Source organism: Lepisosteus oculatus, chromosome 15, assembly GCF_040954835.1.
Source record: "Lepisosteus oculatus isolate fLepOcu1 chromosome 15, fLepOcu1.hap2, whole genome shotgun sequence".
Lineage (NCBI taxonomy): Eukaryota > Metazoa > Chordata > Actinopteri > Semionotiformes > Lepisosteidae > Lepisosteus > Lepisosteus oculatus.
In genome coordinates this window covers 32474668-32488529 of record NC_090710.1, presented here as the reverse complement: position 1 = coordinate 32488529, position 13862 = coordinate 32474668, and the positions used below count along the sequence as shown (strand labels likewise).

The following is a 13862-nucleotide window of genomic DNA, read 5'->3' as shown; positions in this document are numbered from 1 at the left end:
GACTTTCCTTCAACTCCCCCTCTTCCTGCTGGAGAGGAGAAGGTGGGCTGTGGCTTGTGGGCTCAGAATGTTAACACTGTGAATGCTCTGTGCTGGTGCAAACCATTACTCTCTTCCCTGTAGGCCTTTTAATATAATTTTCTCCTCATACAGGTGATCATAAAAATTGAGGCGTATGTTCAGTTCAAACGCAAGGAATGCTTTTATTTCAGGGCCACTGCTTGTGTGTCTGACTGTAAGGTAGCCCGTTGCTGAGCTGCTGTTATGCTCCAGACCAAGTCATTTTTACCAGAGTGCTGGTGCCAGTGGGTTTTACAGCGTTCAGTTTGCTTCTCTCGGTTTCAGCTTTAGAGGGATATATTTTGGAGTGTGTAGAAGTGTTTTTTTTGGCTCTGGGTAGTGTTTCCTCTACTGTAACTTTAATCCTGGGTGTTAAAAAGAACATAACACAAAAATATTCACTTAAACACCTAAACATCACTTGAATACAGCACAGACTGGTACTTAAGTATGAAAACAATAACATTTCTCATTAAGTGTTAGAGTAAACGTGTTTAAAGTTGCTGCATAAACAACAGGTAGGAAAACAGTAACACTCCTGCTCATTTACAGTACAGTGCTATAAAGTAGTTACATTGTTACAGTTGCGAGCGAATGCATAAACGTTAGGTAATATCCTGTACTATATGAACTTAACACATACAAGCTTTTATTATAAAAAACACTTTAAATGTAAATAAATAACATTTCTGATCTGATAAGATGAGGAAAGAGGAATGAAAGCCCAGCTCGTAAGAAGTAAAATCTGCTCGTTAAATGAAAAAACAGGTGAGAATTATTATATCTCATATAAAAATCCGTATAGCGGGGAGATTACTGTACAGAGGTTTTTGATCTGGTTAGTTTATGGGGCTTTAAATCTCATTATTTCAGATTTCATTATTTCTGTTAATATTTCTCCTGTCTAAATCAAACCTAATCTGATATGAGCTGACGTTTTGAAAACACTCAGAGTAAATAAGGATTCTCTTACAGGACTTATTTCTGAAAAATAGTGGACTCACTGAATAGATGTATTACATCACTCCTCTTAAGTGCCAGCTAAGCTGTAAAAGTGTGTTGTGTTATGAGAAATTTGTGAAGGCAGATTTGGGTTGATGTTGCTGGCCATCTGAGATAGGTGTGTGTGCTATACATGCTAATTCTGAAAATCTGTTTCTCCTTAGAAATGTTATGTATTTCAAGCGCACAATGATAGATCAAAGAAAAGTAGTGTATAAAAATACAGAAGTCGCAAGAGATGCCATGAAAGTCTGCTGGATTAAATTCAGACACTGTGAATTAAGGATCAAACAGCAGTTCTTAGAAATGGGCTGTAATTAATATTGTCATGGAAAAGATTTAAAACCTCTGAAGATCAATGGCAGGAAAAATTTAAACATACCTGTTTCCATAAATGTCTGAAATTCATGATCTGATATACCAGAACATAACCCAACTGTTCTCTTCATTTATAGTTAGCAATCCATTTTCTTCTGATTTTCATCAATACTATCTGATGTCTTTGTAGTGAATTCTGTTCTTGTTGCTGTTAAATCAAAATGAACATAAATTTAAGCAAATTCTGAAGGAGTTGTGGAAGGAAATGCATCGAAAAAATATTTTAATCTATTAGGAAAAGTGCTTGAAATTAGGATTGCTAGCTGTGCTACAATATGAAAGCTGATTTAACAATAAGCAATATGAAGAATATTTTTCATATTACTTCGAAACCAAATGTTCTCTTCTGATGTTCCTGTAGATGTATTATGTACTAGCACATACTGTAGTGACTACAATCCAAGTGAGACAGTTTGCTGTAGAACTTTTAAAATTTTTTGAAGTATGCCATTTACATTAAAAAAGATGTCCAGTATCAAATTGGGACCACTGTTAAAAAATACTTTTTAAATGATTAAAATAACTGTTTTTATCAACAATTATTAATTTCAGTTTTTGACCAATCATATTTACATACTGTAATCTGTATTGCACACTTGGTAACATTAATAGTTAATAGAAAAAGTGTAGGTGTGTAGAAGCCATTTTGGACAACCCCCATGTTTCATAAATATTACCTAATAATGTTTCCAGTTTTAATCTGAACATATTCTGTACTTGTGAGGAAATACAAAAAGGAAACTAAACTTCACTAGTGTTTCCAAGATTTGACTTATTTTTTTTAATACAATAATTGTAACTCTTATCTAACACTTGCAGGGAATTATTGGAGCTTGTTGTATATCTGCTTTCAGTAACAGGCGAAATGCTCTTATGATAAATTAGTAGTATGAATGCAGACATGGCTATGATGTTTGTTTTTTTTTACTCCAAAAGACCAAGAAAAAGGAATGTGTATTAAACCAAATTAACATTGTGAATGGGTTACTTGGAGTAAATTTTGTTCCCTTAGGACCTGAATTTTACTCACTGTATGTTGGAACAAACCCTTCTTCAAAGAGAAAAATGCTAATGAACTTGGAAGCCACACAGCTAAGTTTGTGTGGCTTTCAGTTCCCATTTGACAAATTAAAGACATGTTCATACTTGGGAACAAGCATTTATTCTGAATATTTTAACCGTACTAAAGTGACTAAAACTGTGACTTAATCTCATGTGGAACGGTAATGGAAACAAATCAGTTTCATTAAGGAGCTGTTACATGCTGACCTTGTAGTTTTCCACTGCATATTGGTCAACTCTTTGGTGTAAATAAGACATGAATGATAACGTAGGGGACTACATTTCACACAGGACTGTCAGTCCGTCAGTGTGGGTGTTACCCACTGAGTATCTTGCCGAAAAGCTGTGATTTGAAACAGTCAGTGAAAGGCTGAAATGTTTGCTACAATATGTACATGATGCACATGTTCTACATGCCTTTGCAAGTTTTTTTTATGTATTTGTCACACCACCCTAATTTTGCATTGTCGCTGAACAGCAGGTTTCCAGGAGCTGAACATGCATTGTCACACGTTGTGAGTGAACTGTGCAAGAAAGAGGGTTATACCTGGTGCACTGTGGATTCACGTGTAGTACAGTCCCCTACGACATGAAACTGACTGTTCAGGCTGCCTTGTAGAGCTTCACAGCACACCGCCTTTGACCAGAGAAAGCCCGGTTTGTTTCCATTGGGTACAGGTGTGAGAGCTGGATCCTGGGATGTATTAATTAGAATATGGCGACATGAAACAATAACATCCCTCTCCTCCCCGTGCAGAATTCCCCAGCAGCAGGCTGTAGTTACCTGTATTTGTATGCAGTATCTCTGCTCTGCAGTTTTCACAATAATAGAACTTCGGGGAATGAACCTCAGTTGGCCAGATGGTTACAAACCCAGATACTCCCCAGATTGTCTTCATGCAACTTGAAGCCATTTGTTTTTGTTTCCATTTGAAGAATTTCTAATTGGACTAATTTTAAACAAGGTTCAAAGTGATTTTCCTTGAAAGTGAGAGTCTGTGGCTTTGCCTTTCATCTACAGTTTGTTTTCTCTTCATACGCTTGCCCTGGTCCTTGTGCAATTTTAATATGAAATCCTAAGGGTGGCAACAAGTGCATTTTACAAGTTTGTCCACAGTCAAAAGCAAATAGCCAGTGACTCATGCATGCAGAGCTTTAGTAAAAATTCTTGACCTTTTCACTGAAAAGAATGCTACGTGAGTTGAGCCTCACATCCTTCTGATTAAAGTGCCTATTGATTTATATGTTTTGCATGTAGTTTTTAGAAGGTTTTCACTAAGTGCCTTTCACAGGGCTTGTAAGAATAGACTGCTGTCAGGCTGACTGGTCATGAACAGTTCACTGCTCATGCTTCATGGATTTGCACAAATCAGATAATATACTCTACAGAATATTAGGCTGTTGATTTATTCTTTTGTTGTTTGGTATATTTTTTTAGGAATAATTTAACCGCGGGTTCTTCAAATTCATGTCTATAAGCCCACAATGAAGGTCTGTTTAACTCACGTCACTGAGTCGTACACTGTAAAGTAAATACTGTAGCTGTGGCATTTATTTTTATTGAAAGTTGAAGCTTGAAGCTTTTTAGTCTTTTGCAGTATCTAACAGAGAAGACTACAAAGCACAAGTATACAAAATCCATTTTCAAAATCCACAGGTTGGACTTCTAAGCGAACCAGAGGACACAAGTGGCTCCTATGTGCAAGTACATTTAAAACTGACGACATGGAGCAACTTGCAGAGGTCTAGAAGTAAGGAACTAGCTGCCCATCAAGATGTTGAGCCTGATGCTCTGGCATCCTTCAAGAAAGGGCAAAATGGGCTGAATGGTGTCTTCTTATTTGCAGCTATTATCACATTCTTGCGTATTTGTACAGAAAATGATCTTGCCCTTCTGCACTTTCTTTTGTAGAACCACTGCTATTCTAAACATAAACGTCTCCAAAGTCAGATGCACTTTAAATTGGACTCCCTCCACCCCTACACAAGTGTTCAAATGTCAGCTGACATTCATCAGTGAGATTCAGTATATCTTTCCATGTTTTGTTGCTAATTTTCCAAAGCTGAATTTTGACTACGCTCTAGTGTGTGGACATGGAATGATTCTTTTCTATTGCTAATTAAAATGATTTGTAAAAACGGCTGATAATTGAAATGCTATTCATATTGTATGTGTTGTTTATACTGTGCAATAATTGTTTTTCACATTATTTTCAGTGGTCTGAATAAGATGTTTTTAACACTCTGACAAATATTTCTGAAACGGCTTTTATTAATGAGGTGTTTCTTGATGGATTTTAAATTACACTTTATAATGTGATGACTAATTTGAATCGCTTTTGTTGCTGTTATACAATTCATGCAGCTTGAATTGTACCTCTTGCCTCAGTGGCATTGTCTCTGTCATTTGGGATTTTTTTTCTGATGGAGTTTTTAAAACTTCAAAAATGTCTTGGAAAGTGATACAAGTGGTGTAAATGACCCGGTACCTCAGCTGCAACATCACCACCTTGGCGCCTGACCTAGTCAGATGTCAGAAGCTCAGCAGGTCTGGGTCTGGTCAGTGCTGGGATGGGATAGCCCAGGAAGATCTACTGTACATGCTGAGTAGTGTCAGTGGCCCGGCAGTTGACCAGTATTTCCAGTCCAGTGGCCCAGTATGGTGACTGTGGGATACTGGGCTGTAGGGTGCTGTCCATTAGGTGAGATGTGACGACAAGGCCCAGATTACAAGCTTGTCAAAGATCCTTTGCCGCTTGTAGAAACTGTATAGGAACTGACCCTGGTGTCCTGGCTGATCTCCACTCGTGGCTCATGCAGTCTGTTATACTGAAATCCCCCCTTCCCCTTAATTCAGCTGTTGAAGCTCTTTCTCACATGTCCATCTGATGTGTGCAGTAGGGGGGATGCCGACACATGGCCCAGGTTAGGGCTACACCTCAGTGATGGATGAGGTGGGTCTCCTCACATGTGCGGTGTGCTTTGGGATCCTTTGAAAATTGATTGTCCATCAGTCTGGGAGTTTAATATTAGATTTGGGGGGGTCTTGGTCCAGAGAGTTGTGAAATAATTGGCAATGCACGTTGTTTTAAAATCGCATGTCATGCAGCCTCTCCTGTTGGCAACAGGAAGTGAAGTAGCAGTGTCAACAGGTCAAGACGTGGAGGAAGGATGCACTGCAAACCGTGAAGGTGAAGATCAGACGGATCAATCAAGCAATGAATGAGCGTTAAGGTTGTGCGGGGCCTTGCAATCTCATTTTGACCTCAGGTGATGGGTGCGAAAAAAACAAGCTGAGATTCAGCACATTTCCTCCGGTTACACTGAAAGAGAAGCCAGGACTTATATTAGTGGAATCTGTAATACATTTTCATTGCCCACTGGCAGGAATAGGTTTTTCCAAGATGGAGCCCCAGCATCTCATCACTGTTTTTGGTCCAGATCAGTGGTTCTGAGTGCATGTGTAGTGCACATGAGCACAGACGTGGGAAGTGTAGCCTGTGCCTCTGAGGCTCGCTCTGCGTTTACGTAACAGGTGGTCATAATTTGGGGGTTTTCGTGTAAGATGCACTCAGGAGTGTGGTATGCGATATATGTAAAGCAAATGCATTGAACCAGTTCTGGTTCACACTGTTAATTATGAGGGCTTTTAATAGATAGCAGTGATTGCACATTTTTGGGGGAAATACAGTAAGCTTTGCTCTATTCAACAATGTGTTACTTTGCAGTGACACTGCAAGTGTATGTTATGTAAAGTCTAGGGTTGGATTAGGCGGACTGCTTCATGCTGGTTGAATCTTCTGAAGTGATTAAAATTTGTCTGTGTCTTGTCCGCTGAGATGAGATTTTTGGTGTGCCCACTTTTTACCTTTCATGAAATTGCCTTTGAAAATTTCATTGGTGTCTGACGAGAGCAGATTTCAGATTGAACTGAGAAATGAATAGCTTCCTTTCTGAAGGAGCACTTGCCTCTGAGTGTCACCAAGGTGCTGTATTGTGCTCCTCTTTGTGTGAAGAAGACATGTTCCCATTGCTGAATTCAAGTGAATTTTAAAAAGCCTGTGTTCTGTACTGGCCTGAAGAAAAGAATACAAGGGTCTTAGCACACCTTTTAGATGGTAGCACACCTTTTATTCCTTTCTAATAGAATGGAATTGGAGATAAACAGGGCAGAGGTGGAGAGGGAAAGTGGCGTAATGACCAAGAGATGGCTGTGTACATCTTGCTGAAAAAGCGGATGCTTTCCATTACAATACTTACCGAGAGGCTGCGCTTCAGTCCTGCTGTGGTTATTATTTTACACTTGATTAATAACACGCTTACATGTGCAGCAGCACGAGCTTGTTCTCAATACCGTATGGCTTATAATTTGTAATTAATTGCATTTATAGGATGGCTTTTAAACCCAGTGAAAACAGGAGAGCTTCCTTTATAGGCTGGGGCTAGCACAAGCCGCAGTATGTGTGGAGACCACAGAGCACCGGCAGCCTCCCGACACACGAGATCACGTCGAGCAGTGAAACACGACTCCATCACTTGAATGAGCTGGAACTTAAAGTAGGCCAGACTGAGCAAACTCAAAAGTCACTGCAGTGGACATTGTTTCCAGGGATGTGCTATGTGTAGAACTCGAAACGGACCTGAATTTGTAGAAGCTCAAAAACCAAGTTTGCATTAGGTTGCTGCTAAAACGTGAAAGCTTGCTTGGTGACCTGATTTAAAAGGCCAACTTTTAAGTCATTGAAAATGTGTGTTTGGTACAGCGTAGCTTTTTGCTTGCTGGAAATCTTTCAATCTCTAGTAAAACGCCTTAGACAAACTGGGAACCTCAAAAGATTTGTTTGCAGATATGCAAGGGAAAATTTGCATTGATTCGGTTGACTTTGAGACATAGCTGGAACTGGATGATGGTCTGTGTATGAAATTTGCATTACAACCATTTAGATCGAAGTGCTTTTTCAGTTTTTTAGTAATCTGGACATACAGTAAGGGGCCACAGCATTGAGCATCTTTACTAGTAATTCTAGTAATAAGCTCCTCATCAAAGGAGCTCTGCCTGCGATGTGGGCTATGGTGTGGTGTGCAGTTTTCGGTGTTGCAATGTGGCTTTTAATTTGTTCACAGCTGAATTCATGAAAGAAACATGTATAGAGTAAAAGATATTGCTTTCAATTATTGCTAAACACCAGCTGCCGAAAATGTCAATTGTTGTCTGAGATGGTTGTACAGGAAGTTTTTTTTTATATAAATGTACAGTTGTAGCGGACTGCTCCTGTTCAGGCCCTGGGTTGGCTCAGAAGATCACTTGCCTGGTGGCGAGAAAACGTTTTCTCTAAAATAGATTGTTGTAACACTTTGTTGACCAGCATTTAAAAAAAAATATATATATATAAACCTGCTAACCTAATAACGGAGAACGTTTTTACTAGAAGTGTGATTACTTAATGAGCTAAATAATTACTAGTTCCTTAAGCTGTTATACAAAAGTAAATTTGAACACTTTAATGTTCTGAATAATATGTCCAACCTGATGGGTAATTTTTATGCACACTGATGCTTTTGTGTTTTACGATTTTTTTAGTAGAATTCTGAAAGCTAAATTGCTTATTGGAGAAAAATTGTTAAAAAAATACTATTAACATTTTGGTGAATTTGATGGTGCTCATGAGAATTCGGATTTGAAAACATTGCTTTTATGAGTCCTTGAGTAATTTTTACTTTAGGCAGTATCGTGCATTTGCTCTCCTTTGCTTTGTCTTTTGCTGAGTCTTCGATTTCACGCTGGGTTTTAAATAGGGAGTGAAACCATCTGCCTTTCATTTAAGAACATGAGAAGAATCATAAGGTGACAGTTTGAAAGGGCTGTCACAATGTTAGAAAATAAATTAACCCCTTTATAGCTAACATTTAAAGGGGAGCTGCAGTGCTAATTTTATATTTTGGTGCTAGAAATTGATGAGTGCATTTCAAACCACAATGAAAGTAAAATGTACAAAGTAACTTCTGCCATATTCTGCGATTTAGAAGGAGGCCACAAAACGTGCAGATCACGTTGGAATATCCCTGCTGTGAAATGACTACTGCACAACCTGTACTTAATTTGCTCGTACATCGCATCACATTACTGTAGTCATTACAGTGACTAGTGAGCAGGAAGGGCTGCCTCACATCGCAATTGTCGCTCTCTCCCATGGCGAGATCAGGGGTTTCCAAAACATGGCCACTTACAATAGTTTCACAGAGTTCACAATTTTGTTTAATTAGACAATTTTGATATAATCTAATTTATTGTATTACCAAAATTTAATAACCGAGAAACTGGGACTTGAGTTCCCCTGTAAAAGGTGTGGCACAACAGTAAGATTCCTGTGCTCGAGAAACTGTTCTTATAAAAACAGTAACTTGTAATTTGTCAGAAGAAGACCCACAGGGGTCCCTTTAAATGGACACTAAACCTGGCAGACTCGACTTGATTTTTATACTTAAGGGTCCCAACATTCATGTTTGTGGTTACTTATGTGATTTATTTCTACAATCAAATATGAATTTTATTAATTGTTAACCTCCAATTATGTCTAAGAGAAATGGGTTAAATCTTCAATGGAGGTCAGGGCAGCAGGAGATATGTGCCCTGACTTACAAACACTTTCTTTCACTATTTTTTAGTCTTTGCTAATTCTACGTTCTGAAATGAGAGTTCGTTAACTTTTCGTACATATGTTTTATCTTTGATTAGTTCTCTTCATACTTTATAAACTTTAATAGTAGTTCAGTAGATTAGCTAGCGCAGTATGAACCACTATTGATTTGTAAACCTCTCCTGCAGAACTGGTAGGCTCAACAGGATTTTCAGATGTTGTTTTATACTTCTAGAGCTTAGATTTGATTTAATTCATTTTGAGATCTTTATAGTCCTTTTATTTTAACTTGAATTTTAGATGCTGAAATAAGATGCGTTCCAGCCCTCTAAGGTTGAGGTGCCGAAGAAATTGAATGTGTAACATTCCATCCTCAAAACCTCATGATTTTAGTGTTTCTCTTATTTCAAAAGACTCAAAGTGGCGTCACCTTGAAGTCCACCCTCTCTATTTGCTCTTTTCTGTTACTACCATCTGTTTATCATAATTATTTGTACAGGAAACTGCGTACTAGCCTGAACGCTTGTTCTGTTTCTTGCCATTATTGAAACCTAGACTGTCTACTCTGGGGTGGGGAAATAGGCTGGGTGAGATTCTGGATCAAACAGCTACTATCTACCATAAGGGTCTGGAGGGCAGATTGTTTGCCTCATAAGGAAGGTTGCAAATACGTTCTTATGACTGAATAGCTTGTCAAATAAAAGGTGCTTAGCTCTGGTAAGAAGTCCTAGAAGCTGATGTGTCGTCCTCTTATCTCCTGCCTTGTCTGCTTGCCCGAAGGGAGGAGGAGGAGAGCCTGAGGAACAAGATCCGCGCGGATCACGAGCGGGCCCTGGAGGAGGCCAAGGAGAAGCTGAAGAAGTCCCGCGAGGAGCTGAGGGCCGAGATCCAGACGGAGAAAAACAAGGTGGCGCAGGACCTCAAGAAGAAGGACAGCAAGCAGCTGCCACCCGTGCCCATGCCCAAGCTGGTGGGCATCCATGATGGCGATCCAGGGGATCCTGATGTCAAAGAGAAGCGAGACAAAATCCGAGAGGTAGGAGGGCTTTGGCTGATACGGTTAAGTTGGGGAAATCAGAGCTATTAATGGGAAGACAAACATGGATGAGTTGTAAATTACAGGTTAGTGTGCCTTGGTGTAATAAGTATTGGCGAATTTCTGAGGCATGCTGTACATTCCTCAGGGCGTCTCTTCTGTGTCCTTGACTTGGTTTTTCAGGCGAGTCCTTATTTGAGACGACCTTTAATGCATGGATTGATCCTGGTGTATATATATGTGGTATGTGTGGATCATCAACAGAAACCTATCGCTTTATTTGTGATTGACCCTGATTCGCTTCAGTGCCTGTGTTATACAAGCGCCCAGATCACCTCAATATTGAGAGAGCTGATTGGCCGCAGGGGATGAGGTGATTCAGTTTGTTGAATGTCAAGCCTGGCGAAAGGCATGAAACAAAAACGCGGAAAGGAAACAATATGTGCCCCATTTATTAAGAGAGCTATGCCTTTGTGCCACTGGTGTGTTGGAAGCTGGACACCATCTACACACTGGCTCTCTCCATCTGGAGTGCCCACAGCCAGACGTTTTCGGCCTGGAGCAATGTAACAGACAGAATTCCGATTGTAGAGATTGATGGCAGCTGGACTGCACAGTGATCGGGTCTTGGGCTCTCACCTTCTGCCAGGTCTGTGGGTTCATCCTGATGTGGCAAGATTGCAGCAGGACAGCGTGATGTCCTCATGCTGCTTCTGTCACACCTGCTTTCTTGTGAGATGAGCATGTGACGGTGTTTTTCCAGATGTGCTGCTCCCTAGACTTGATCCCCCTGGAGCATCTCGGTGCTGAGCTTCAGTGACCTGTGACATTTAGGGCTTGGAGACCAGTGAACAGGTGCATTGTGGTGCAAAACTCAATGAGACGCGTGAGACAATCTCACACAAATAGCTCTGCAACCTTGAGCAAAGCATGCATTGATGATGTATAGCTTGTCACCACTGGAAGAAATACCACACACTACTAGCCTGGGGATTTCATTGTAGGCCAACTGTTGATCATCGTAGCTGATTTACCTACAGTATGTCATGACTTTTTAGTATAAAGTCATTCCGATAAAAAAATTTGGATCAACCCACTGTGATCACTGAGCCGATCCAAGCAGCCTTAAGCACACAGAAAATTGCAGTTAAAGAAAAAAAATAGTAACTTGTGTTGTGATGCAGTTTAGACCCCAAGTTAATTTTTGTATTTCATTGATAAGAACCATCACCACAACTATCCTAGTCAGATCACCAGCACTGTTTTTAGTACAAATTTCTAGTACTGTACAGTATAATCCATCTAAATGAAATAACTTAAAATGTAGATCTAGGTATTAACCTCTTCTGATTATAAAATAATTAGGTGCTTTGCCAAACAGTCAATTTATAGGTTAGAAAAGGACTGAGTTTGTCTTGATTTTCCCCACTTTCATACACTATGGGTGTTTCATTGGGCTGCTACAGTATCTGCTGTAGTAAACATCCCAGGAAAATGGAAGGTGCATAATTTATCATGTTCAGTTCATGTTTTTTGGAGTCAAGGCTGCTTGTGGGATTTTGTGATCAGCGTAGGGGTTCGGTACTGATTGATGATCTGCACACTCACGGATGTATCACATGATTTCCACCTGACATAATAAAGATTTAATTTTTGCTTGGTACAGTTAGCAGCAGTAACAGTTTTTTTCTTTTGAATCACTTTACCTCTGTTATTTCTGGAAATCTGGTAGTTGGTTGTCGGTACTTTGCTGAGACAGGAGACGTCTTCTCTTTCTTAGCATTTTCTACAAGGCAAACGGCTGAATCTGGGAAAATGATTCATCTAGAGCGGACAGAGTAATTAGAGGTGATCTGGAAATCTTCCCACCATGAGTAGTGTGAAGCTCAATATCATGACTTGGATGTCGGCACTGTCATTTGTCATTATAAAGAGGAAAATTATACTTAAGCTTCTGGATTATGGTTTACAAAATCCCCTTTGCAGTATTCGGGCTGGTAGAGCCTGTGTTGTATAATCAATCTCTGCAGCCTCTAGGTGGGCCTGTGTCGTCTTCTGGCTGCTGTTAGGGCTTTGAAAGCTGTTATATGAAGCCCCACTGTTTGATCCTTGCTCACCTGGGAAAACTGCTGTTCAGCACTGGCTGGCTGCAGTATGTTTAATTCTCCTTCATGAGAAACCCGAGCACAGCCCCTCTCATCTGCCACCGAGAAGAGCTGCCCCCTGCGGTTTCCTATACCGCTCTGATAGAGGGAGGGCCGTCTTTTGTCAGCTGTCAGTTCGCTTCCTTTTTGTCGACGTGCCCCAGCAAAGCGTCTTGTTTAACGTTCGGCTCCTTCAGTGTAGCGGCCCGGTTTGAGAAGGTCTGCACAGCGGGCCCGTCATTTTCAAGGGAGCTCGTCATGCATTAGACTTTGTTTGCTGTGTGCTGCCATAAGCTTCATATTACTTCAGCCAGCAGCCATATCACCCTGCAACTCACAACTGGCAGCCCACTGAAGCTCAGCAGGTGTGAGCCTGGTCAGTACCTGGATGGGAGACCTCCTGGGAAAAACTAAGGTTGCTGCTGGAAGAGGCGTTAGTTGAGCCAGCAGGGGGCGCTCACCCTGTGGTCCATGTGGGTCCTAATGCCCCAGTATAGTGACGGGGACACTATACTATAAACAGGCGCCATCCTTCGGATGAGATGTAAAACCGAGGTCCTGACTCTGTGGTCATTAAAAATCCCAGGGTGTTTCTCGAAAAGAGTAGGGGTGTAACCCCGGCATCCTGGCCAAATTTCCAAATTTCCTTTATCAATCAAGGCCTCCTAACAATCCCCCTCTATAAATTGGCTTCATTACTCTGCTCTCCTCTCCTCCCCACTGATAGCTGATGTGTGGGGAGCGTTCTGGCGCACTATAGCTGCCGTCGCATCATCCAGGTGGGGCTGCACACTGGTGGTGGTGAAGGGGATCCCCATTACCTGTAAAGCGCTTTGAGTGGAGTGTCCAGAAAAAGTGCTATATAAGTGTAAGCAATTATTATTATTTTTATTATTATTATTTAGCTTCATATGATTTAAGATGAGATCAGATCATTTTATTGGCCATATCCAGTTTCTTGCATTAGGGTTTTGTCTTCGCAGACCCCAGCTTGCTCTCCGTGAGATACATAGCTTGGAGTCAGAGCGCAGGGTCAGCCATTGTACAGCGCCCCTGGAGCAGTTGGGGTGAAGGGCCTTGCTCAGGGGCCCAACAGAGTAGGATTCCTCTGCCGGCCGTGGGATACGAACCGGTAACCTTCTAGCCACAGGCGCAGATCCTGAGCCACAGAGCCACTGCTCCGCCCTTTTCTATTTAAGTAGAAAAGAATAAAATATAAATATAAATTTCCAAAAGGAAATAAGAAAGAAAGGTTCTACTAGCCAGATAAGAAAGATGACTGATTCAGTAAAATTGTCATTTTTCAGTAAGTTTTTAGCTACACAGATGTATATGTATTTTTGATTTATTTTTTAAATCTTGCTTAGTTTTTCTATTTTTAAGGAGTTCTGAATTATATCCCTCTAAAATATTCCGAAGGATTATTGACTCATTAGCTTTTTTTTTTTACATTTTTCACCATGAGGTAGCAGTGCATCATTCTGTGTTCATGTGTCCTGGGAATGATTTAATCAATTGAAATAAATTGTTAATGGAAAACAG

The 13862-nt window shown here is 40.4% G+C and overlaps 1 protein-coding gene across 2 annotated transcripts in view; it reads left to right on the top strand.

Moving 5' to 3' along the window:
* man1a2 (mannosidase, alpha, class 1A, member 2) overlaps positions 1 to 13862 on the top strand; it is a 155380-nt gene that overhangs the window by 18758 nt on the left and 122760 nt on the right. For both annotated transcript variants that reach the window (XM_015364169.2, XM_006639363.3), the window contains exon 3: positions 9921 to 10176. In XM_015364169.2, the coding sequence (XP_015219655.1) occupies positions 9921 to 10176 (256 nt within the window). The remainder of the gene's footprint in view (positions 1 to 9920; positions 10177 to 13862) is intronic.